Consider the following 25,399-nt stretch of genomic DNA (forward strand, 5'->3'; position numbering starts at 1 on the left):
GTGTGGTCATTGCTGGTCAGGGCCCCACAATGCTTCCCCTGCTTCAGGCCATGACTGCCCCATGCCCCACAGTGTGAGGTGCCTGACTGCCTGGTGTCAGTGGGCCAGGGCTAAGAGCAGCTGTGTAGTCATCCTGGCCCTGGGGATCTATGTCTCCAGGTACTGGTAGAGCTCCTCGGCCTCAGGCACAAGGCCCAGGTGGATCAGAACACGAACCAGGAGGGCGGTGAGCCGCATGGCCAGGGTCTCCAACCTATGGGAGGGTAAAGTAGGGGCTCAAGGATTGGTTGTCAGAAGGCCCAGGCCCACCACCCAACCAGTACCACATACTCACCTCAGAGCCACCTCAAATTTGAACATCTCCCAGGCAACCTTCATGTGGCGCAGGAGGCCACTGCCGTAGATACCCAGGTACGCTGCACCCACCAGGCGGCTCCAGCCTCTGACCGCACTGTGTCGGACACAGGCATCATCAGCCCACTCCACTCATCCACTCCCAGGGAACCCCCTCGGTCACTAACCTCTTGGCCATGAGGAAGTAGCGGTCCACAGGGGTGCCAAGAGCCACATTGATGGCACGGACCGTGTTGATGTTGCGCAGCACAAGCAGCATGGACCGAGGCAGTGCCCGGAGCACCTGCATGATGGCCTCGAAGTGGCTGCGGGCCATTTCTTGCATGTAGGCCACTTCCTCTTGGCTGGGCAGGTGGGAGTGCCACAGCTGCCCTAGGCGCACGGGCCGCTGCATGAGCATCTCAGAGAACAGCAAGTAGTCTGTGGAGGCAGGGCCTGAGCTGGGCTGTGTCCAGCTAGCACTGCCCAACCTGGGGCTGCACCTGCCCTTACCTTTTACACCAAGTGCAGCTGCGTGCTCCTTCATTGCGGCCTCGTCCCTCAGGATGATGGTGCGCCACAGCTGGCACAGCGCGGACCGGTCCCTGTGGGAGGGTCTGGCTATGAGCCCCACATCTTGGGGGCAGGAAAGGCCAGGCCACAGGGAGAGGGTCCCACCTGCCCACAGCTCACTTCTCGTCCAGGAACTGGTAGAGCCCATGGTCCAGCAGCACCAGCTCTGCCTTCCCGTCCAGGCCTCTCCGCACCAGAACTACAGACATAGTATGTCGCTGAGGCCACCATCGCCAGCGTGGCAGACACAGCATGTCAATCCAGGCCACCCACCAAGACATCTCCCAGGGGTCCTACCATTGCCAGGGTGGGGATCGGAGTGGATGAAGCCTGTGTAGAATATCTGCTCAGCAAAAACCTGGATCAGCTTCTCTGCTACCTGGGGAGGGGGCAGGATGTGCAGCAGAGCCGGCAGCACCCCCACCCCACCCCCTGACTAGGTGCGCGGCACTCACATCCCGCACTGCCAGCCCCTGGCTCTCGATGGCCTCCACGTCGTTGACCTTGCAGCCCTCACAGAAGTCGGCTGTTAGCACACGCTGTGGGAGGGCAGGAGGCTGAGCTCAAGAGGCCTGTGCTGCCACACCCCCAGGACCATCCCAGCCCACCTTGCTGCACTTGTCCCAGTGCACTCGGGGCACGGTGACGTAGGGGAAGTGCTTCAGCTCCTCTGCGCAGCGCTCAGCGTTGTGGCCCTCATTCTCAAAGTCCAGTTCCTGGGCCAGGGTCCCCTTTAGGTCCTGGGGCCATATGTGGGCAATTGGTCACGGTCGAGGACCAGCTACCGCCCACTGCCTGGCCTGCTCTGAGCAGCATTACCTGCAGGACCCAGCTGAAGCTGAAGCTGGGATGCATGAGCCCCACGAGCTGCAGCAGGAGCTCCAGCGTGTGCACGTCCCCATCAAAGCGGTCCTGCAGGTCAATGTACTGCACCTGCAGCAGGCAGAGGCACACTGAGGACCCAGGGTTGCCACCAAGCCTGAAGCCCATCTGGCACAGGGTGGTGGCCCCAGTACCTTCACAGCCACAGCAGTGCCATCATGCAGCTTGGCACGGTGCACCTGAGCCAGGCTTGCTGCAGCCACTGGCTGGTAGTCAAACTCCTGGAAGATCTCAAGGGGCAGTGCCTGGAAGTCTTCTAGGAACAGCTCATCAACCTGGGAGGAGCCAGCACTTGGAGCTGCAGGGGGGCACTACTGCACCCCCTTCCCTCCTCTGGCAGGCCTTACCTCTTGGAGGCCCCGAGTGAGGGCCCGGTCCTCCAGTACACGCAATGTCCGGATGTACTCTGGTGGCAGCAGGTGGTTGAAGGAGCATAGTCCCTGGCCCAGCTTCACGTAGAGGCCACCATTGCGGATGGCCCCTGCCACCAGGGCATCAGCTGCCCGCTGGTGACAAGCAGACATCACCTCCACGTACCTCGGGCTGTTCTGACCATAGACGTGGAGGGGAGGATGGGGGCAGGCAGCCACCTCCTCAATCCCCAAGGCACCCACCACCTCCAGTGTGCCCCCTGCATGCCCAGGGCAGGGGGACAAACCTCTTCCACCCCTCGCAGGATGACATTTGTGCACCACCAGTAGTCCAGGGAGATGTACAGGCCAATCCCCAGGGACCTGCGGGCAGAGGAGGCCTTAGCCCCTGAAGGTAGGCTATGAGGTGGAGTCCAGTGCTGGTTCCTCTTCTCAGAGCCCTATTGGGCTCTACGTCACCCCCGCCAACTCCATGCCAAGGGAGAGATCGAGCCAGGACCCAGTCTCCAGGACTCAGGTCCTAGTGAGCCAGTTAGTGCCTCAGTCTCAGTCCCAGGTCTCACAAGGCCACTCTCATTCCTGACTGTTAACACCCACAGAAACCCAGGGAAAGGGGAGGTAGATTGTGGGGGGGGGGGGCAAAAACATGCACCAATCAGGAAGGCCTCTTGTCACCACCAAAAGGAGGAGAGGTCTCCAAGACTAAGAGAAGCAAGGCTGCTGCTCCTCTGAGAATGGAGCCCAAGGGTGGGGATCCTGGAGAGCTGCTCAGCTGGTCGGTCTGGACACTGCAGCACAGGGGGGCTCAGAACTGAAAGGTGGGGGGTCTGACCCCAGCTAACAGCTGGGAGGGAAAGAGTCCCTTCCATTCTGGGATATAGGTCCCTCACCATGGGAGTGGCAAGGTGAGGCCTTGCCCTGCACCTGCTAAGCTGTCCTCCACAGCTGGACCGTCCCACAGGGGGAACCTCTGCCACAAGGGGCTTGGGTGGCCAGCAGAGTGGGCATGGAGAGGACTGCTCAGCTCCCTGGGACTCCAAGAGGCCCCTTCCCCCTTGAGCAATGCAGACCTGAAGCCTTCAGGTGGCCTGAGGTGAGGATGGTGGCCACACTCAGTATTCCACTAATGCAGAGGGAGACAGAATGGCTCTGCTAGGAACGGGAGGCATCCATGTGAGCACGTGGTCTTCTAGCCAACGAGGAACGCAGCCACAGGCACATGGGAGTGGTGTCTGTGCACACCCCGATCCGGGCTGTGCACCTCGCAAGGCAAGGCCTGCTTGCATCAGGAGTAGCTCCAACCATCCCACCACACTTCCAGGTGCCAGGCTCCTTGGAAAACTGACCCCAGGGCTGGGCAGGGAAAGACTGGAGAGCCTGATACATCCAGCAGTGCCAGGAAGGGGCAGAACGCTCAGGAAAGAAACACCATTCAAAGACAGGAAGGTCATAGCAAAGCCTCAGGATGGGCACAGATACACATGGGTAAGCAGAGAGCATTTTCTTTTCTAAGGGGCAGAGGTACTGGGGATTGAACCAGAGGCACCTTACCACTGCCCTTTTTATTTTGAGACAGGGTCTCACCGAGTGGCTTAGGCCCTCTCTAAATTGCTGAAGCTGGTTTTGAACTTGTGATCCTCCTGCCTCAGCCTCCCCAGCTAGGATTATAGGAGTATGCCACCACACCTGGCACATACAGCGTGCTCAACTTTGCTGTTTAAATTTCTTTAAAACAAAATGTTGGAGAAGTTAGACATGGGGCACACAACTATAAACCCAGCAAATTGAAAGGGTGAGACAGGAGGATCACAAGTTCTAGGCCAGCCTCAGCAACTTAGCAGGGCCTTAAGCAACTCAGTGAGACCCTGTCTCTAAAAAAAATACAAAATAGGGCTGGGATGTGGCTCAGTGGTCGAGTGCCCCCGAGTTCAATCCCTAATACCACCCCCCCCCAAAAAAATGATACTTACAGTAACACATTAATAAAGCAAATCTCTCAGTCTAGATGGTATAAATAAACCAATGGATTCATAACTGGCAGAGAGCTCCCTTACAAGAGATGCCAGCGATAAATGTTGAGGAAATGACTAAATTAGAAGAACCACCTTCTGACCACCGTAAACAATTTACCCAAATAATAGTGTCAGCGAGTGACAGTGTGGTGCACAGGGGAGGAAGGGCAGCTGGAAGGCATGTTGGCACTACCACAGGTAAAACACCAGGAGCCAAGGCTTTCCAGTGCCCACAAGGGTCAACTTGCCAGGGCACAGATTGTCCCATGCCCTTCATTCTGTGCCGAGACAGGAGAGCCTGGAAAACCATGGGTACTAGGAACAGGCGGCTGCTATGGCCAGCCCAAGCCTGTCTGGGACACCAGCTCTTCTTATGGTGGGGTGAGAAGGGAAGGTGGCAGCTGCCATCCAGCCAAGGGTCTGTGGGGCTGCATCCGGTGTGAGAGGCCCTCTCTGGCAGACCCTCATCCACATGTGGCATGGCAACAATGCTTGCCACCCCCCCACAGCCAAAGACACCTGGAAGGTGGCAAGAGTCCCCACAGAACACTGCAGCTCTTCCAAGGACAGGCACAGCCCACCTGTGCCCTCCTACCTGCCAAAGCGCCCAAAGCCGTCTACCACAAGCCGCATCTTCCTCTTCTCCCGGGCCTCTGCTGTGAAATAGCGGATTCCAAGGAGCAGGGGCACCCCCAACACAGTGGTGGAAAGCGTCCTCTTCCATAGCGACGAGGGACTCGAGGACCTGAGGGGCAGACAGGAGCTGCAGGGGCTACCCTCCCAAGACTGAGCCTGACTGAGGACAGCCCACCATGATGTGGACATCAGGCAGCTTTGAGGGAAAGCTCCCCGTGTTCAGTCCCACTGTGGCCACTGGTGTACAGTGGCTCAGCCAAGCTAAAGCAGCCTGGAGGGTCTGCACTCCATGGGACGAGGGCACTGCCCAGAGTCACAGCCACCACTACCCCTCATGATGGGTCAGTTAGGTTGTGAGCATCGGGACAGTGACCGGTAGGACACCCAAACCCAGTGGAGCTAAAGACACGGAGAGCAAACCTCCATGCTGCTGCACTCAGGAGGCTTGCTCATCCACCTGTGTCCACTTCTAGTCTGTCTGTTCCAAGGACACAGAGTGTGAGCATGCACAGATGCTGGGAGGAAGAGCTGTCCAATATGGTCCAGCCTCACTGCCCACAGGGCCTCAGAGGCCTTTCCTTTTGCTTAGAACACACCTCCCCACCTCTCTTCTGGATGCTCCTATCTCTTGCCTGACCCCACCCATGGCAGTCCCCCTCTCCATGCTCAGAATGGTTTCCCTGTTTATGTCTGAGGCAGACGGCCATATGTCCTCCTGATGTGCCGGCATCTGCTGGTGATGCTGTCCTGGGTCAGGGCCCCGGTCATCTTGGGTCCCAGGCACTGCATGTGTGCAGAGGCACCCTGCCTTGCAGGTACAACAGAAGGTCCTGCTCAGGCCCCTCTGCCTCCATCCCCCCGACACAGAACGCCTCCCTGCCTTGGCGGGGGGGGCGGGGGGTGCACGTCCATGGAACGGGCGCTGGTTACCTTGCAGGTGGGCCCCTGAAGTTCCTCCTGAAGAACACTGCAGGGCAAGGCCAGGGCTTCCGCCTGCTCCTCAGCAGAGCCAAGTGGAAGGGGCAAAGCTGCAACTGCAAAGAGCCACAGCAGGCTCAGCAAGGTGGCACCCAGGACAGGGTGCCTCACTCACTGGGCCACCAACCTGAAGCCAGGATGCCAGGACAAAGGAACAGGCCTAACTCCCAGAAGGAAGCATACCCCAGGTAAAGAAAGGCCAAGGTGGTATGGCTAAAAAAGCCAGACTGTCAAAGTGCCCTCAGTCTCTGCAGGAAGAACTCATCATGACCTGGCTTGTCTATGCCAAGACCCACCATCACTCTTTTGGTGGCCCTGTGACCTATCAGTTACTGAGAAACACTGACCAGTGACCACAGAAAGGCAGGCCACTCACAGGCCACACAATTAGAAATAAGTGCAGGAAGGAGAACTGACCCTTTTGAGGACTGCTGCTCTGAAAGCACAAAGGCACAAGGAGCTCCCAACTCACCAGACCCCAGAGCCCCTCCCCGAAGGGTGAGGAGGAGAGAAAACTGTGCACATGGTCCGGGGCCAGGCTCAGCCCAGGGGCAGCACCGCAGCTATCAGACTCTCACTGGCAACCTTGACCTCTCAATCTTGTTTATTCAGAGATGGGGTCTCACGCTCTGGAGCTCAAGTAACCTTCCCACCTCAGCCTCCCAAATAGCTGGACCACAGCATGTGCCACTCCATCTGGCTCCCAGTCTCATTTGAAATGTGAGATTTTAAAGATTCCTCAACTGCTAATTCTTCTAGCAAATCAGCATTTAAGGGAATAAAGCCCACAGTGTCACCCAACAGCACTGCCCTAAGAGCTGGGCCAACCAAGGAGCAGACACCCAATTGGTTTCTGGCCAAGGTGTGCAGCCATGAAAACAATTCCAAGGACTTTAAAACAACACAAAGGTCAAAGGACAAGGTTCATGACCTACTATCCCAGGAGAACTGGCTGACCAAACCTTCTGTTCAGCAAGGCCACAAACTATAGGCATTGATTCTCAAGAAACCAGAGGCAACAGGGGAAGCCCCAGGCAGAGGGGTACACCTGCAGCCCATCTGACTTTACCTCACCACCCTAGATGTTTCTAGTGCCATGACATGCACAACCTGTAGAGGCCCAGGGAGTAGGCGACTTAACCAAGGGCTGCAGAGATGCTCACAGCAGGAGCTAGGAATGCCTGTAGAGCAGCTGGCTCTAGGCGGTCATCCTGACCACTGCCCACCTTATCCCAGAGTCCTCTACCCCATGCCACAATGCAGGGCACACAGACAAACCAGCCCTGCCTTCAACCAGGGCCAGAGCTCCATGGCCAGCCCAGAGAGCACAACATGGAGGCACACACCACGACCTGGACAGTGGGGGACCTCCTCGTGGACACTGTCCCCAGAGGCCCAAGGCCAGGGTGGCATGGGCATCTCTGAGGAGTGGGAAACAGGCCTATGTGGCTGGAAAGCAGAACGTGTGCCCAGGTCCAAAAGGAAAGGGAAGGCACAGAGCAAGCTGTATTCAGCAGTACACTGTAAGGGGTCCCAAGGCCACAGGGAGGAAGTGAGAGGGAGCTGGGCTGACCCCGCACTCAGGAGATCAGTCCAAGGAGGCAGGGGCAGTGTCCAGTCAGAAGGGACTGGAGCCAAGTGGATCCGGGGCAAGATGGCCTGAAGCTGGTGCCTTGATACCATCACACACCTGCTGCCACTCTGGCTCTCAAGGGTTCTGCTGCGACTGACCTTCCCAGCAAGACCTCCGCCCAGTGGATAAGAAGCAACATCGGCCACCAGCTGTGCCCCTGTGCTCGATAGGCACCTTCTGACCTTGAAATATAAGCAATCACAAGTGAGGGACATCCTCCAATAACGACCTGGCCCTTTCAAAAAGTTGCGTGAGCCAGGAGCTGAGCACTGCTGGTATGGGGCACAGGCATTAACTTTCTCTACTTCTATAAATAACTGCAACTTCTCCAAACAGAAAATTAAAGCAAAAAGTCACAGGAAAAGGTGGGAAGAGCACTGCAGACAGGCACCATGGCAAGCTCAGCAAAAGCCTCAGTCAGAAGGAAGGCAAGATACCTGCAGGACATTCTGGGGACACCAGGCAAGTTGAACTGGACTCTGCAACAGATGGAGGGAATTACTAGTGATTCAGGCATGAAAAGCTACCTTGGGTACACAAGAGACTGTCCTTGCTTAGTGGATGCACATTAAAGTATTAAAGAGATTAGATGTCAAAATGTCTGCGATTTACTTTCAAATAGTCCAGTGACAACAAAGTATATTTTTTTCCAAGCAGAAAGAGAAAACAGCTAAGGTAGCATATTAATAGTGAGTAGATCTAAGCAGTAGTTATCTGGACAACTGCAACTCCCAGCAACATGGGAGGCCAAGGCAGGATTGCAAGTTCAAGGCCAACCTAGGCAACTTAGCAAGATTCTGTCTCAAAATAAAGTTCTGGGGTAGTTCAGGGGTAGAGCACCCCAGTTCAGTCCCCAGTAGCTCTAAAAAAAATAATAAATTAAGGGAAATACTTTCCTGAAGAAAAGTTACGAAATATCTGCTCTAGTACTGAAAGTCCCAGCTGAGAAAGTGGTGTTTTTTAAGCTAAAGCAGCTCACACCTTGGGTGATTCTGTGCCTAGGACATTGGCACTGATGAGACACTTCTCATTACCACTTGGGGGAAAACTTCCTCTGCACCAAGCAGGGAGAGGCCAGGGTGCTGCTCACACCAACTGTGCAGGGTCCCAGAAGCTGAGGCTGAGAATCTCAGGAAGAATCTGGAAGGCCTTTGGGGGCTGGAGTCCTGGTCCAGCACTTAACTGGCCATCAGCCTGGGGTAAATTACTTCTCTCTCTGTCCCTCAGTTTCCCTGTCCATGAAGTGGGATCACTGAACAAACAATGTGCAACTCAAGCCCCCCAAGCTATTTGCAAAGTCCTTGGAGCAGTGCCCAACACACCAGGCACTGTGAGCAGGTGCGTGGCAGGCAGATGGGCTTGAGACCTTGCTAGGCTCAGGATTCCCAACACAGCCCTCTAAGGCTTTTCCCCTGCACCAAGCCCCTCACTGGTCCTCAGTGACCCTCAGCTCACCCCATCTATCAGGGCAATCCCATACCTACTTGCTGAGTTGAATTATTTATATTAGGAGTGGCAGATTCCCGCTGATTTTCAAAAGGATAAAAGGGATTTAGTCCAGAAGAAAAAGGAGACTTCCAGCATGTACATACAGGTTAGATGCCAAAAATGAAGAGAGGTGTGCACTAAAACTGGAACAGGTCAGGAGAGGGTTGGCTGCAGTTTTTCAAGGGGATGGTAAGCAAAGAAAATGGCCAAAGCTGACACAATGACTACTCTTGAGATTCAGTATTCAGAAGAGAAGGAGCCACATACATTCTAGACAATAGGCAGAGACTGGAAGAAAGGTAGAGGCTGCAGGTACCCACACCAATCAGGGACCTCTGCCCCAGGAAGGGCCAAGGCTCACACATAGCTGTCCAGGATAAAGGGCTGACCCCAGCATCACATTGCCCCCAAGGACAACACGAGGGCTAGACAGGAAGGGCCCATGTGCTGTGGGTACGTTTGACTTGGAGGCAGCGGATGGGAGAGCCAGGCTGGGGGAGGGCTCACACTCCATGTCCACCAATTCTGCCTGGGAAAGGTCCCAAGCCCTTCAGGAAGGTTCAAAGAAGCCTCAGGAAGGGTTCATCTCCAAAGGAGAGTGTGCACAACCTAGTCAAGCATCAGCTACCAGCCCCTCAAGTCTTCTGGTGACCCCAGGCAATGGCAGTGTCTAGATGGCACCCTCATGCTGAAGGGGTGTTGCTGAGGAGGTAGAGCCCACCAAGTGCTGAGCTAAGTTAGGGTAAGGCTGGTGTGCCTGGAGAAGCCCCCACTGAATCTGGGGGAAAAAATGGACATTTTCAAGATTGGAGAGGGGAGCTCACTTGGGACTGGCACTTAATAGACATGCTGTAAAAGTAGGTGTCACTTAAGATGGGGACTTTACATGTCCTTACTCACAAGACCTGGCAAAGCTGGGAGGAAGACCCAAATCTAACTGCTTTCTTAGCTGACACAGAGGCCTCGGCATCCTATGGTAAAATCCTCAAGCAGGGGTCCTCAAGGCCACAGTGCTCAGTATTGTTCCCAAGGTCACAGAGTCAAGCACACTGTCCCCAAAGGTTTGGAAGGAAAATCATCAAGTCACATCACTTTCACATATTAAAACACGCAATTCTTTGACAGAAAAGAACACTCATCTGAACTATTCTACAGTGAAACTGGAGGCTCTGGGTGCTTCTGATGACTGCCCATGCTATTAAGACTCGGGTGGGCAGCTGAGGCCTAAGTGTGCAGGTCCCAGTACCTCACCAGCACGGGGCACACTGCTCCCACAGGGGAAGTCGGGAGGCTCTGGCCCTAAGCATCACACCCAGTCACAGTTTCCTGATGCTTTCCTAGGAACCCACACTACAGCAGGAGCTCTGGCCCTGGGATCCCACCTGCAACTCCCCGCCCCATCGGTGGCTCCACCCTGCTCACCATGTTCCTCTTCCTTGGTTCCTCTGCATCTGGTACACCCCTCTCCCACTGTCCTTTTCCCGGCTGGCATGACAGTGAACTTAAAGCACCTGTCTCTGGCTGGACCAACAGCAGGTCCACCTCCCAAGCAGCTCCACACTTCCAGGACTGAGTGCTGTGCTGGGGTGAGGCACACACACTTGTTGAGAGACAAAAGAGGCGAAGCGGGGGCTGTGATTGCAGCTCAGCGGTAGACACTTGCCTAGCATTTATGAGGAATTGGATTATCATCACATAAAAATAAATTAATTAATTAAATAAAGGTCTAAAAATACAATAACATTAAGGGGGGGGCAAGCACAGAACAAACCTACACAGCGCACACTAGGACCTCTGCCAAGCACTAGGCAGAAGGTCACAGTCAGGCAACAGAGGGCAAGTCCAGCCCTAGACAGGACAAAAGTGGACAAGATCTCATGCAGATGGCCCAAGAGCTCCTACAAGCTCATCGGGCAATTCTACTGTCTGCCTCCTAGTGTGGGATGCCCAGGGTTCTCCAAGCAATCATCTTTGAAATTCCCATGTCAGAGGGACTCTCAGAGCCCAAAAAGTGTATGTGGGGCCAAGCCCACAGCCAGAATAATTTCCACTACACTGCACATAAACCAAACCCCACCCAGGACATAACCACCAAACCACTGGCAAAAAGGCAGAGAAGACTGGATCCCAGGACATTGTCGTGCATATCACCAGCTCCTCCCCATTGAGACCACATACTCCTACCTACTGGGACTGCTCTGGCTATAGTGGTCCCAGCAGCAACCCCTCTCCTTCCAGTTTGGACAAAATAAAACTGGCTCCCTTTACCCCAGCCCTCATACTGCTTATAGGGCTTGTGTGTCCAGTCTGTCTGCAAAAAGAAACACTTGTCCAGTTTTTCTCCAATAGCTGCTGTTTCCAGTGGAAACAGAAATCTATAAAGTAGCAAAAGCAAGCTCTGAATATTACCTCTCCAATAGGTACCCAAAGTGAGTGCTATCAGGCAGAGCAGGGCTGAGTCCTCCTGTTTCTCTGCAGGTCAGAGAGCAAATTGGAGGAAAGATGAAAGGTGGCCACAGATAAGCCAACCTGCGGCAGGAAGAAGCAACTAGGACTCTCAAAATGAGGCTTTAAAAGAAAAACTAAAAGGGGGGACTAGAACCAACCAGCTTAACAGCAGGATCCACAGCCCTGTGCACCCTAACAGGAAAGAAAACCAAGAGTCAGACTTCGAACCTGAGCTAGGAAATTGGGTCTGCTGACTAGAAATGCTCTCGTGCTCAAAGCCTGCTGGACCAAGCTGTACTCAAAGCTCAGAGCAGCTCCTGCTCAGAGGCCTGTCTGCAGGATTGGTGGCCTGGTATGTGAAGAAGCATTGCCAAAGGCCAACCCTGTCTCTGCCTGACTCTCTAACATCACTCCATCGTTGTCAGCCCAGAAAACACTCTTCTGCAACAAAGCTACCCACTGCAAGCCACGAGCTGGCAGACTTGTGGTCTTATCAGTACCTAACCTTGAAGGCCAGGCTTCCTAGAAAAGCACAAGCTCTACAGAAAAGCCCAAAAAGGAACACCACACAGTGGCACTGGCCTATACTCCCAGCTCAGGAGGCTGAGGCAGGAGAGTCATGTCAACTTTGAGACCCACCTGAGCCATGTAGCAAGACCCTGTCTCAAAATTTAAAAAAACTAAAAGCGATGGGGGTATACCTCAGTGATAGAACACTACAGATTCGATCCCCAGTACTGCAAACAACAACAAAGAACACACAAAAAACGCTGCTGGAGAAAGGGCCATAATCCAGGGCGCCTCCAAGGACAGGGCCATCGCCAGTGTAGAAGATGGGGGCCAGGGAGGGGAGGGCCACCCTGAGTCCGTCGAGACCCACTAAACAGAAGAGGGAACGGGTTCTCGCAGGGAGGGGACGGGTCCTGCTGCAGACAGGGACTGGAAGAGTGTCCCCCCCTCCCGGAGGACTGAGAGGACTGGGGGTGGGGCGCCAGCAGGCTGCGCCTCTCCTGGGCTGTTGTGTGGTGTCCACTCGCTCCCTAAGGGTCAGAGGGCCAGGGGGAGTCAGAGAGCACTAGGGTTGCGAGGAGCAGAGAAGGACGGGAGCGGGATGGGGAGGTGGGGGCCTGAGGGGGGTCTGGAGCACTGAGGTGGGGGTCCTTGGCATGCGGGGTCTGGGTCCTGGAGCGGGGGTCCGGGTGACTGGGGTCTCGGGGCCTGGGGCGGGAGTCCCGGGCGGGCGGGGTCGGGTCCCGGGATGAGCGAGTCCTCACCGGCCGCCACATGTCCCCGCCGCGCTTCGCGGAGCTCAGTCTCTGGCGTCCCGGCGCCCAGCAGGCCCTGCGGGAGGACGCGCGGTGCGCGTGCGCACCAGGTCCTCGAGCTCCGCCCCGGAGCTGGGCGGGGACTGTAGGCCACACCCGTCTCGCGCTCCTCTGCGGCGCAGCAGCGTCCCCTGGCGGTCGCTGAAGGGCTGAACAAGAAGCGAGTCGGATGAGGCTAAAGGTCTTGGGGCTTCCCGAGGTCTCCTGAAACGGTCCCTGCTCGACATTCCGTGCACCTGGGATGAAATGAATCTCTTTAACTTCCTCAGGACTCACTTTCCTCCTTACAAAATGAGGTGGTAACTCATGAACTAATATATGCTCGTCGTCACGTGTAACCCCCAGGGTTCACTTGCACTGAGCCCGTGACACTTGGCAGCCCCCAGGCGCTGCCTGGGATGGAGCCAGAAGAGCCCCTCCCTCTCTTGCAGAAGCCTTGTCTCCTGCCGGTTTCCCCTCGCTCTCCTCTTTTGCTGTGCTGGCTGCTGCCCCTCTCAACAACACCCCTCGGTCTCTGCATCTCTGGCTGGGTGCCCCTATGGCCTGGCCACCTTGCTGTGGCCGCTGTGTTCTTCAAGGCACCTTAAGCCCCTGTCCCTTTTTTCCACCCTGCCTTCTGGAACAATTGGAGACTCAAGGGATCTCATATCAGGGAAGCAGAGGCCTTGGGCCAGAGGGCAGCAGTGCTTCTCACAGGACCACCTCCTCTGGCCCTGGCCCTTGACAGATCCATGACAAAAACTCTGTAGTCTGGATGTATGGGGGTCCCTAAAAGCAGCTAGGGTGCAGCGGGCCATGGACAGAAAGGACTCAAGGTACACTGACCTAAGATGGGAATGGGAGGAAGGAGGACAGAAGGCACTCAGTGGTAGCAGATGACCAGCTAAATCCCAGATAGCCTGCACGGGAGCCGCCCATGATGTCCTGGGCCCCAGGAACGTGCCTCATAGGAAGGCAGGCGAGAGGCCTGAGGAGGGCCTGGCAGCAGGGACCACTGGGGATGGAACTTCAGACCTGTCTGAAGATTTGGGGCTCTGGGAGCCCCTGGAAGCTCCAGGATACCTGCCCACCCCAGGAGATGGGCAAGCATCCCAAACATGGCAGGGTGAGTGGCCTGGTTCAGTATTCATAGGCGATTTAGAAAGTTAATATCAGGTAGTATTTCTGGAGCCAAGTGTCAGGATTTATACAGGAGGCCCTCCAGCCTGCAATGCCTCAGAAACTGAGAGATCTCAAGCAGGTGTTTGGGTGCCAGGAAACTCAGGCTCTGGTTGGCACAACAGGACAGGGAAGAGTGACCTCCACACCTGCAAGGTCAGGGTGCTGGGGCTTGAGGAGATTGTTTGGGCTGGGCAAATAGAGGTGGAGAGGGCTCAGCCTGGCCTCAGTGAGGGCCCACTTCCAGGACACAGGCAGAGTGGGCATTAGCAAGAGATGAGGGGGCTTCCTCCTGCTGGGTCCCCCATGATGCCCAGGTTCTCATCCCTCTGGTGGGGGACTGCCACTCCCTTCTGTGCAGCCTCTTGCAACCCCCTCCCCATCCCACCCCTGTGACTCAGGACCTGCCCCTCACAACTCATCTGTAGTCAATTCTTTGTGGAGTGGGTTCTCTCCTTTCCTGGTCAACCTGGCAACAACCCCACAGAGGTAACTACCTGTAGCTCCAGGCCTGCATCAGCCTGCCTACCCTCACTCCCACTCAAAACCTGAGACCTCAAAGGCACCAGGGCACCAGGACCCTCTCCACGGCAGCTGCCTCTCCTCACCTGGCTCTCCCCACCTGCTTCTCTTGATATCTGGCTGCCCTTTTCTCCATGGGACTTGCACCTGGCGCACCAAATTCAACCCTTCTGTTACAGGAGTGCCTCCTCCTGGCTCCTCTTCCTCCCGGGCCGGGTCGTAGGATTAGGCCCTCTTTCTCCTGCACCCACAGCTGTCTCACCTCACAGATCACTCCGAATGAACATGCAATTGCATTCCTATCTATATTAAACAAACAAAACCGTCCTTTCTGCCTGGTGTTCTGGTCTCTGGAGCTTACAAGAGCCCTGGGGATTCTGGAACCAACCAGAATCTCTTACTCCTTCCACAGTAGGTCTATTTCTGGTTTGTCCCCATTCTCTCTTCTGCCCTGTCCGACATCACCAGGCCCCTCTGACCTTGGCCATCTCCAGAATCTGTTGATCCAGGGCCACTTGCAGGCCTTCCTCCCAGTAACTCCGTTCTCCACCTCCAAGGAGCTTGTCCTAGCAACTCACCATCTGACCCATCTGCCTCTGGAGGGCAGCAAAGCTCCCCCTGACTGAGTTGGAAAGACCACCAGGAACTGTCCAAGGACCATGCTGAAGCCCTTCTTCCAGAAGCTCTACTCATATAGGGGTCTTCCCAGCCCAGAGCTGTCAGCTGGTAGGGTTTTTTTTAAAAAAAAAATATTTTTTAGTTGTTAATGTACCTTTTTTAAAAAAAATTATGGTGCTGAGGATCGAACTCAGTGCCTCACACATGCTAGGCAAGTGCTCTGCCACTGAGCCCCAGCCCCAGCCCCAAGACTGTAGGGTTTTAAGGTCCAGTCTGCAGTTCCAGTCTCCACCCAAGTCCCCAAAGAAGCTCAGAGGACATACTCAGGGCCCAACTGTATGCTCTTCTTCAATGCACTGAGTGTCCTGCTGGGCAGAGCCAGCAGGGCGCCCCCTCAAGTCTCTCCTATAGCACACTAGCACACTGGAGCTGCAGCATGGATCCTGTCACTGGCAGGCAGGAGCCCTCCCAAGGCTCCACTTTGAGCATGTAATAAAATCCCTCTCTCTCTCTCTCTCTACCTATCTATCTATCTATATATCTATATATATATATAATATATATATATATATATATATATATATATATATATATATATATATTTTGTACTGGGGATTGAACCACTAAGCTACATCTTCAACCCAACCCCTTTAATTTTTTATTTTGAGACAGGGTCTCACTTGCCACCCCTGACCAGCGCAGGCAGCTGAACTTAAGATCTCTTTTGTGATTTGCAGGGACACCAAATAAAACACAGACACAATTTACCTTGACACAAGCTTCCGGATGGCTTCCCGCTCTTGGCCTCAGGCTCCCCAAAGGAAGAGCAAGAGAAAGAGGCTGAGGAGAGAAGAGAGAGGGAGCACATTTGAAAGTGAGCTTTTATTGGGGGGACTCTTGTTCTTAGAAAGTTCTATCCAAAAAAGGGCAGAAGGGGCAGGACTTCAAGGGTCAGGGAGTGTAACTCAACCCGAGGGGCACACTCCACAAAGAAGACCCCCCTTACTATGGGAGCTAGACCCCGCCCAAGTCACAGCGAATGAATGCAGTGTTGGTGTCAGGCCTGGAAGGCGTGGTCTCTCACTGTGGCTTCCCACACTCACTGAGTTGCTGAAGCTGGCCTTGAAATTTTTTTTTTTTTTTTGGTACTAGGGATTGAAACTGGGCACTCAACCACTGAGCCTCATCCCCAATCTTATTTATTTATTTGTTTGTTTTAGTTGTAGATGGACACAATTATTTAATTAACACCTTTATTTAATTAATTTATTTTTTATGTGGTGCTGAGGATTGAACCCAATGTCTCACACATACTAGACCAGCGCTCTACCAATAAGCCACAATCCCAGCCCCATCCCCAGCCTTTTAAAATACTTTTATTTAAAAGACAGGTTCTCACTGAGTTGTTCAGGGCCTCACTAAATTGCTGAGGAGGGTTTAAAAAAAAAAATATATATATATATATAAAATGAGCCCTGGTTTTTCATTTATTTGTTTATTTATATGTGGTGCTGAGAACCAAACCCAGTGCCTCACACACACTAGCCAAGTGCTCCACCCCAGCCCTGAGGCTGGCTTTGAACTGGTGATCCTCCTGCCTCAGCCTCCTGAGCTGCTGGGATGACAGGCCTGTGCCACTAGCCCCACTGGCCTTGAGCTTTTGATTCTCCCAACTCAGCCTCTGGAGTCACTGAGGTTACAGGCACCACCACACCCAGCTCCTTTGGACTTTATTCCACGTTGGGTACCAAAGGGCTTGGAGTAGGAGTGGCTTAGCCTCAAGGGCTTGGCACCACTCTCACCCTCGAAGCCCTCCTCCTTTCCCCCAGGGCTCGGCCAGTGGCAGCTCTGCAGCATAGCAGTCCTTAGCTCAGTCTGAGGCCGTGGCCGCATCTTCTAACGCCTGGCTGGCAGCTTCTATTGTGACATTTCTGGTGTCCCTTAAGTATTCCCTGTGCACATTGTAACTGTGTAACTGTCCTTGCACATTCTTTGCCCACCTCACCAAGCGGACAGGGACTTACCTCTCATCTTCGTCAGTGCTTCATCCCCAACATCTAGGCCAGGGATCAAGAGAGGGACGTGGGGGGCTGGGGATGTGGCTCAAGCGGTAGCGCGCTCGCCTGGCATGCGTGCGGCCCGGGTTCCATCCTCAGCACCACATACAAACAAAGATGTTGTGTCCGCTGAAAACTGAAAAATAAATATTCTCTCTGTCTCTCTCTCTCAAAAAAAAAAATTCTCTCTCTCTCTTTATTTTTTTTTTAAAAGAGAGAGAGAGAGGGAGAACTTTAATATTTATTTTTTAGTTTTCGGCGGACACAACATCTTTGTTGGTATGTGGTGCTGAGGATCGAACCCGGGCCGCACGCATGCCAGGCGAGCGGGCTACCGCTTGAGCCACATCCCCAGCCCTCTCTTTAAAAAAAAAAAAAAAAAGAGAGAGAGAGAGGGACATGGAGTCCCAGGGCTGAACTTTCTGGAATATTCTCCATTGCCAGCACTGATCTCCCCCAGGCCCTCCTCCTCCTCCTCAACTGCACAGTTTGGTGAAGCAGGTGGGAGATCAGTGTGGGCCTCACATGAGGCTGAAGCAAGGAGCCGGTCCTTAACTGCACCTGGAAACACCCACCACTGTCCCCAAGACAGGAAGGGGTCGGTGAAGGACCCCTCAGTCCACTCTTGGGAAAGGACACCCAGTACAGGGTTTCCTGATCCAGAAAGAATGCAGGAATAAACTCCACCCTCTAAAACAGCTGTTAAAAAAAAAGAGAGTATAAACAGACATTAGCAGGCATGACTTTCCTGTTGACATGAAATGAATGTGGGTGAATAGTGTCTCCCTCAAAAGAGCACCATCCAGTCAGCCCAGGTGGCCATACCTGTAATCCCAGCCATTCAGGAGGCTAAGGCAGGAGGCTCCCAAGTTCAAGGCCAGCCTAGGCAGCCTAGCAAGACCCTCTCTCAAAAAAAAAAAAAAAAAAAAAAGAGCTGGGGATGCAATTCAGAGATTGGGCACCCTGGGTTCAATCCTTGGTATATCCCCCCCCAAAAAAGGGAATGATGAAATGAACTCACTAATGGGTGTGAGACTGACTTTCCACTGGAGCAAAATCAAAGCCATGGTGAACAGGAAGTGCCTCCCCACAGGGAGCTCTGACAGCCGACAGGGAGCCACCAGAGCAAAATCAAACTGCTCAGGAGGATGTGCTTGGAACAATGCTGCACTTCCCCTGGAAACACCGGGACTCATTGCCGACTCCAAAGTTTAAAGTTTTCATTACTGACTCCCCAACTCCCCTTTTGATTAAAAGGGGATTAAAAACAAACAAAAAGTCTCAAAAGAAAAAAATCATTTCAGGCCACAAAATAAGTGTCAGTAAGTGTGGTGAGTTGTTCACACAGGTTCAGCAAAGACGCACGCTGTGGAGGTCTCAGCCTCGCTGGCAGCTCCACAGAGGTCTCGGATTGCACCCTCTGTGTTTTATGTCTCTGGATATGCCTGTTCTGAGCCCTTCACACCAGGGGGCTGTCTGGGAGGCAGTCCTCGGTGGCTCGCTTCTCCCACTTCGCCTGCCTTCCCAAGGCCATGGGTCACAGCGTCACTCCTCTTAGTTGCTGATGGATATTTGATTGTCTGGATATATCGCTATGGGAGACCAACCTTACACATGACTGAGTCACACTCCCCGGCTGGGTGCTGAGGTGGCTGAGGTGCTTATGAAAAGACCCCCGTTTCCCTGTCCAAGGAGAATCACACGAAACACTGGCTGCAAAAAGCAAGAGGTTTGTTTATTGGGACACAGGCGCCTGCGGGTGCCCAGCAGAACCTCAGCCGGAGCTTTGGTGAACTGGCACACCGGGCTTGGGGATACAGAGATATTTATAGGGTAAAGGGGCAGTTTTCCCGCACGGTAAACAATAGGTTTCTTATTAGTTAATTTTAAACCCAGCATATAGGCTACCTAAAGGGCAAAGTTGTTTTTCACTTTATGTTACTGGAAAAGCCACATAAAAGTTACATGTTAGCACTCTGGTCCTCCTGTTGCTGCTCATTCAGGCATGCCTTAGGACCTGGTCCTTTGTGCTTTCTCAACCGGTTACACCTAACTGATTGTCTGAAAAACACCTCTGGTGCCTGCGTAGGTTTGTGACATGCCTCGGTGGTTTTGCAACTAGGCCTGAGGTTGTTGGGCTGGGGTCTTTCACTTAGTCACAGAAATGTGGTCGTCGCGGTCTCGTGCACGGGTGTGTCTTGCTACAGCCCCATGGGTGAAGCTACGCTCACCTGTTCCTTTGTAATATAACCCCTTGCCCTGTTTAGGGTAGAATCTTCCATGGAAGTGCCTTGTGTGTGTGTCCCCTTCTCTTACTGTGCCCTTGGGTGTGGCCTACCGAGGTGTCACTCAACCTGCTGACAGTGGACTTCTCTGGAAGATACTCAGCCCCCTAAAACCTGACCCCTGGCCTCATTTGAATAGCTTCTCCTCAATAAAAGGGGTCAGGGCGTGCTCTCGCTCTCTCTTTCTGCAGACTCTTAAGGTCAGAGGAGCCATCACAGCGACCCCAAAGAAAAAGGTCTTTGTGTCTCTTGTGTGGTTATTTCGTGCAGCCCAGTCAGCCCAGTTTACCTGGAGTGACCCTTGAGCCTTTTAGTTTCGAGAACAGAAACCCAGCACATCACATTTTATTTTTCTGCTTATTGATTAATAGACAATTGGATTATTTCCACTGTTTGGTTAGGAAGGATGATGCTGCTGTGAACATTCATGTATACAGATTCTTGTGTGGCTGGGTGTGTTCATTTCACCTAGGAGTGGAGTTGCTACACCTTACAATTACTCTAGGTTTAATTTTGAGGAACCACTATATAGTTTCCCAAAGCAGTTACCCAATGCTCAATCCCAACATCAATGAATAAGGGTTTCAATTTCTCCCTGGATAGAGATGGAGATGTGTATGTCTTTTTGGTGTGTGGGGGGTACCTGTTATTGAACCCAGGGATGCTGTACAACTGAGCCACATCCCCAACCCTTTTTAAATTTGATTTTGAGACAGAATGGCTAAGTTGCTGAGCTGGCCTCAGCCTCTCCAGTCTCTGGGATCACAGATGTGTGCCACCCTGCCTGGCTTCTCCCAGGATGATTTTTGTATCCAAAGCTACCTTGGATATTTCCCAGATATTTGTCCTTGCCTCTGTGCCCTGATATTCAGAGACTCTTACAGATTCTCCTCAGGCTTCTTGGCAATATGGACATTGGTAGAAGGTCCTAGTTAATCTTATCATGTCATGCTGCCATAGCAGGTACCACAGACAGGTAATTTTTTTCATTTTTTTTTTTTTTTTGGTATGAGGGATTGAACCCTGAGATGCTTAACCACTGAGCCACATCCCCAGCCCTTTTTATTTTTTACTTTGAGTCTTGCTAACTTGCTGAGGCTGGCTTTGAACTTGCGATCCTCCTGCTTCAGCCTCCCAAGCTGCAGGTGTGGGCCACCTTGCCAGGCTTAATTTTACTTATATTTTTTGGGTAGGGGATGAGTACCAGGGATTGAACTCAGGGCATTCAACCACTGAGCCATATCCCCAGACCTATTTTGTATTTTATTTAAGACAGGGTCTCACTGAGTTGCTTAGCACCTTGCTAAATTGCTGAGGCTGGCTTTGATCCTCCTGCCTCAGCCTCTTAAGCTGTTGGGTGCACGCCTCTGCACCTGGCTAATTTTACCTTTTTAAAAGATTAATTTGGGGGCTGGGGTTATGGCTCAGTGGTAGAGCGCTTGCCTCATACGTGCGAGGCCCTGGGTTCAATCCTCAGCACCACATAAAAATTAATAAATAAAAATAAAGATATTGTGTCCAACTATAACTAAAAAATAAATATATTTTTTAAAGATCCTTTTGTCTCCACTGGGTGTCTTGCGTTTTGCTGTGCATTTTGGGGTCAGCTTGCTAGCTTCTGCAGAACAGGCATCTGGGGTCCTCACAGGGCTGCTGGCTCCATCAGGGCAGCCCGAGAGTGTCGCCATCTTAACAGCATGATCCAAGAGAGGGGATGAGTTTCCATCTTCTTAGGCCTTCTTTAATTTCTCTCAGCGATATTTTGTAGTTTTCAGGGTACAAGCCTTTCACTTATTTCATTAAATTTATTTCTAATTATTTAAACTTGGAGGGATCTAAATTTTTTTGATACCATTATGAATGACATGGCTCTCTTCAGGGGCTGAGACTATGGCTCAGCGGTAGCACACTTGCCTGGCAGGTGTGAGGCACTGGGTTCGATTCTCAGCACCACGTATAAATGAATAAAGGTCTGTCAACAACTAAAAAATTAAAAAATAATAATAAAAAGAAAAAAGAAAAAAAAGAAGAGTAATTGCTTCCTTCCTTCACTCATTTTCAGATCACCACTGACAGCACACAGTATGCAGGAACACAACTCGCTCTGGTACAGGATCTGGTGTCCTGCAACTTTGTTGGAATTACTAGCTTAGATTTCTCCTGCAGGTTCCTTGGGATTTTCCGTAAGTGAGGTCCTATTGTCTGTGAACAGAGATGGTTTACTTCTTCCCAGTCTAGATGCCTTCTACGTATTTATTTTCCTGCCACTTGCCCTGGACAGGACCCCCAGTGTTGACTAGAGACAAAGTGTGGGCCTTCTGGCTGAGGACCCGGTGTCAGGTGGGAAAGTTCTCTTCTGACCCTCGAGTGCTGAGTGATTTTGTCATGAAAAAGTGTAGACTTGCCCCCACCCCCTCCCCACCCCTCCCCTCCCCCTCTTTTTAATAATGGCCCCAAAGGGATGCACCCTTCTGGGAGGTGCTGCAGTCCCAAGTTGATGGGTCTCCCTTCTCCAAACATCCACTTCACATATTGTCCTTGGATAGAGGACACATTGGCTATGACACCGGTGAGAACAGGCACTCACTTGAGGCAGCCAGGAGGCCAAGAAGAGATTCTCTTTTCCTTTCTTCTTCTTCTTTTTTTAATTTATTTATTCTTTTGGGTACTGGGAATTGAACTCAGGGGCACTCACCCACTGAGCCAAATTCCCAGCCCAATTTTGTATTTTATTTAGAGACAGGGCCTTACTGAGTTGCTTAGCTCCTCATCAAATTGCTGAGGCTGGCTTTGAACTCGAAATCCTCCTGCCTCAGCCTCCTGAGCTGCTGGGATTGCAGGCTTGTAGCACAACGCCCGCCTTTTTCTTTAATTTTTTTCAGATTGGTCTGACTTCCTTTCCAGGCTGGCCTGAGACTCCTATGCTCAAGCACCTTCGGCTTTAGCCCCCTGGGTTACAGAGACCACAGGTGTAGGCTACCTGGACTGGTGGGTGTTTAATTTTGTTAAACATTTGTTCTGAGTCTTTTTTTTTTTTTTTTGGCACTGGAGATTGAACCCAGAGATGCTTAACCACTGAGCCACACTCCCAACCCTTTTGTTGATATTATATTTTTTTAGTTGTAGTTGGACACAATACCTTTATTCCATTTATTTATTTTTATGTGCTGCTGAGGATTGAACCCAGGTCTTGCACCTGTTAAGCGAGCACTCTACCGCTGAGCCACAACCCCAGAGCCTGTTTTTATTTTATTTTGAGACAAGTTCTCACAAAGCTGCTCAGGGCCTTGCTAAGTTGCTGAGGCTGGCTTTGAACTCATGATTCTCCCGCCTCAGCCTCCCAAGCTGCTGGGTTTCAGGCATGCATCACTGGGCCTGGCCTGAGTCTCTCGATGTATCATATGCTTTTGTCCTGTGTTAGAATGGTGTATTGGTGCTGACTGCATTCCTAGGGACGATGACAGAGATGAGATCAGACCTGGCCTCTGATCTTACTGGAGATGGCCTGGTGTCCTTGGCTGTGTGTCTGCTGTAAGAGGATTTCAAGCAAGATGTGAGAGTCACAGTATGGCAGAGTTTATTAGAAGAGAAAGGATGAGGGGGACCTTCCTCAGGGGCACAGCAGCCCCCTGAGAAGAGCCAGGGCTCCCTACTGGTCAGATGGAGGTGCAGGAGGTCCCTGGGGGCCTCTGGAGCTCCAAGTCCACCCTTGGCTGCCAGGAGGCTGGGGTGGAGTTTTAAAGTCCTCCTGGCATGTCCTTACCTCAAGGCCACACTGAGGCCATTTGGGTTTGTGTGAGGGTCACAGAGCTTCGCCTGTGCCAGCCCAGACCCAGGTGCCCTGCTCTGTTTTGGATTCCTGGAGGAATTTTGGGCCTATACTTCTCAGTCTAAGAAAGAATAACCCTGAAAATAACAAGCTCCTCGTTCTTCCAGTGTTGTGACCTGCCGTTATCTTTTTAAGTCACAGCTGGGTCAGAATGGCCTTCTGTGAGCAGCTTCAAGGAGAGGCCAGCTGGAGAGCCGGCCATTGGCTCAGTCTGACCCCACATCCCACCGCTGTTGTCTCTGTGACAGGATTTCAAGCAAGGTCCCCCTTTACTGGGATTGAACCCAGCATTTACCACTGAGATCTACCCCTTTGCTGGGTACCACTAAGTCACACCCCGGCTCTTGTGACCCTCCTGCCTCACCCCGCAGCTCCCTCAAGTGGGACTGCTATGACTGCCCCTGAGGAGCCATGGTTGGTTTTCTCTGAACTGCTTCCCACAACTCCATACCAACAGAGCCATGGGAGCAGAATACGGAGCTTTGTGACTGGACCCTGCACCCCTACCTCCTGGGACATTCCTATTTTATAGGAACTTGAGATAAACGAGGTACATTCTGATTTGGATGAAGTCACTTTTGTCCTCCTTCTGATCTGAATAACAGGGTTCCCCTGCCTTGCTGCTGCCCAGGACCACACGACTGTCAGTGAGGCCCCAATAAATTGCACTCCATATAATCCCGGGGCCATCTGCCTCCTTTGGTCTTGTGCAACCTTTCAGCGGATTCTTTGGCAGTGGATTTTCCAAGAACTCAATCCCTCTAAATTCATTGAGATGTGTACTGTGGCCTGACGCAGGTTTGTCCTGGAGCGTTCCGTGTGCCCCTGAACAGAGTGTGTATCTGGCATGGTTGGGTAGACTGTTGTAGACACTTTTTGGGTCCAGTGCCCGGGAGTCCATTTACATTTGATCTAATTGATGATTCAGGAAGGATTTTTCTGGCATTTGCTATCTGTTTTCTGGGCATCTTACCTTTTTCGCTCCTGTAATCTTCTATTACCATCTCCTTTGGCACTAAATAGGTGTTTCTAGTTTACTATTTTAGTTCTGTAGAAAGTGCAGAGTGATTTCCAGGCGCCTGGAAGATGGAGAGGACACAGAGGCAGAGTTTTGTGGATTCAGAGTTTCATTTTTGCAAGATGAAAGAGTTATGCGCCTGAAGAGAGGAAGTGGTTTCAGGACCCAGTGATCATGTTTGGTGCTGACTTGCACACCGACCACCGTTGAAACAGCAGATTTTATATTAGATGTAGTTACCATGTGAAAGTTTGGGGAAAAGCTGCTTCAAAAAGATATAGCGGGCTAGGATTGTGGCTCAGGGGTAGAGAGTTTGGCTAGCAAGTGCATGCGGCCCCCTGGGTTCGATCCTCAGCACCACATATAAATAAATAAATAAAATAAAGGTATTGTGTCCAACTATTATTAAAAAAGTACATATTAAAAAAGACATAGCAACTAACAACTAATACTTGGAAGAAGTATTCCAATAAGGCTTACTCAGGCACGGAACTATATGAAGACATTTGCAAGACAATTGGAAATTTGAGCAGTGAATATTTCATGATAGTAAGACTTGTTAATTTTTAGGGTGTCATCATAGCATTTCTGTTCTGTGTCCTAGGGACGGAGCCCAGGGCCTCATGCTTAGGCAAGTGCTTCACCACTGAGCTACATCCTCACTCAGTTCTTTCCCCCCCACCCAAGAAAGGGTCTTGCTAAATTGTCCAAGCTAGCCTCAAATGTGCTGTCCTGCTCCTCCGCCTCCATAGTCCTGGGGATCAGAGGTGTGCCCCACCATATTCTTCTACTGTATTTTGTAAAGTTGTTTTCTTAGGATGTTCCCTGAGAATAAAATATAATGACTTAAAATTTTTTGTTTGGCATGCTGGGGGTCAAACTGAGGTCTCTCCTTACACATGGCAGCAAATGCTGTCCACTGAGCCACTTCCCCATCCCTTTTATTTTTGAGACCAGGTCTCATCAAGTTGCTTTTGCAGTCTGGGGATAGAACCCAGGTCCTCACATGTGCCAAGAAGGTACAGTACCACCGGACCACACCCCAGGTCCCATCCCCCTCTACTCCCCAAGTTTTCTTGGATTACCCACCTCTGTGGGCCTACAGATTCCTTGTGAGTTCAAGAGGATGAGTTACTTTCTGTCATGGCTGAAGGATTCAGAAAACCAAGCCCCCCCCCCCCCGTTCCATACCTGAAGCCTTTGGGTCAATGGCCCAGACTTTGGACTGTAGCC

At 52.2% G+C, this 25,399-nt stretch overlaps 1 protein-coding gene and 1 pseudogene across 3 annotated transcripts; both read right to left on the bottom strand.

Moving 5' to 3' along the window:
• On the bottom strand, nucleotides 1-12,711 carry Adck5 (aarF domain containing kinase 5). 3 transcript variants are annotated; one of them, XM_026409786.2, is made up of 15 exons: nucleotides 12,629-12,711; nucleotides 5,738-5,841; nucleotides 4,767-4,916; nucleotides 2,447-2,522; nucleotides 2,136-2,336; nucleotides 1,923-2,063; nucleotides 1,726-1,839; nucleotides 1,515-1,646; nucleotides 1,362-1,445; nucleotides 1,204-1,285; nucleotides 1,027-1,105; nucleotides 847-938; nucleotides 522-774; nucleotides 335-451; nucleotides 2-253 (listed from the first exon to the last, which is right to left on the bottom strand). In XM_026409786.2, the coding sequence occupies exons 1-15, from the start codon at nucleotides 12,638-12,640 to the stop codon at nucleotides 148-150; spliced, it is 1,743 nt and encodes a 580-aa protein (XP_026265571.1). In that variant the 5' UTR covers nucleotides 12,641-12,711; the 3' UTR covers nucleotides 2-147. The 3 variants fall into 3 exon arrangements, with proteins under 3 accessions (XP_026265572.1, XP_026265573.1, XP_026265571.1); XM_026409787.2 differs by lacking the exon at nucleotides 2,447-2,522 and having other exon boundaries at nucleotides 1-253; nucleotides 2,136-2,331; XM_026409788.2 differs by lacking the exons at nucleotides 5,738-5,841; nucleotides 12,629-12,711 and having other exon boundaries at nucleotides 1-253; nucleotides 2,136-2,331; nucleotides 4,767-4,854.
• A 9,064-nt stretch (nucleotides 12,712-21,775) lies between these two features.
• LOC113197539 (U2 spliceosomal RNA) lies at nucleotides 21,776-21,935 on the bottom strand (annotated as a pseudogene).
• Between the last annotated feature and the right edge of the window lie 3,464 nt (nucleotides 21,936-25,399).

This window comes from Urocitellus parryii, chromosome 7 (genome assembly GCF_045843805.1).
Source record: "Urocitellus parryii isolate mUroPar1 chromosome 7, mUroPar1.hap1, whole genome shotgun sequence".
Lineage (NCBI taxonomy): Eukaryota > Metazoa > Chordata > Mammalia > Rodentia > Sciuridae > Urocitellus > Urocitellus parryii.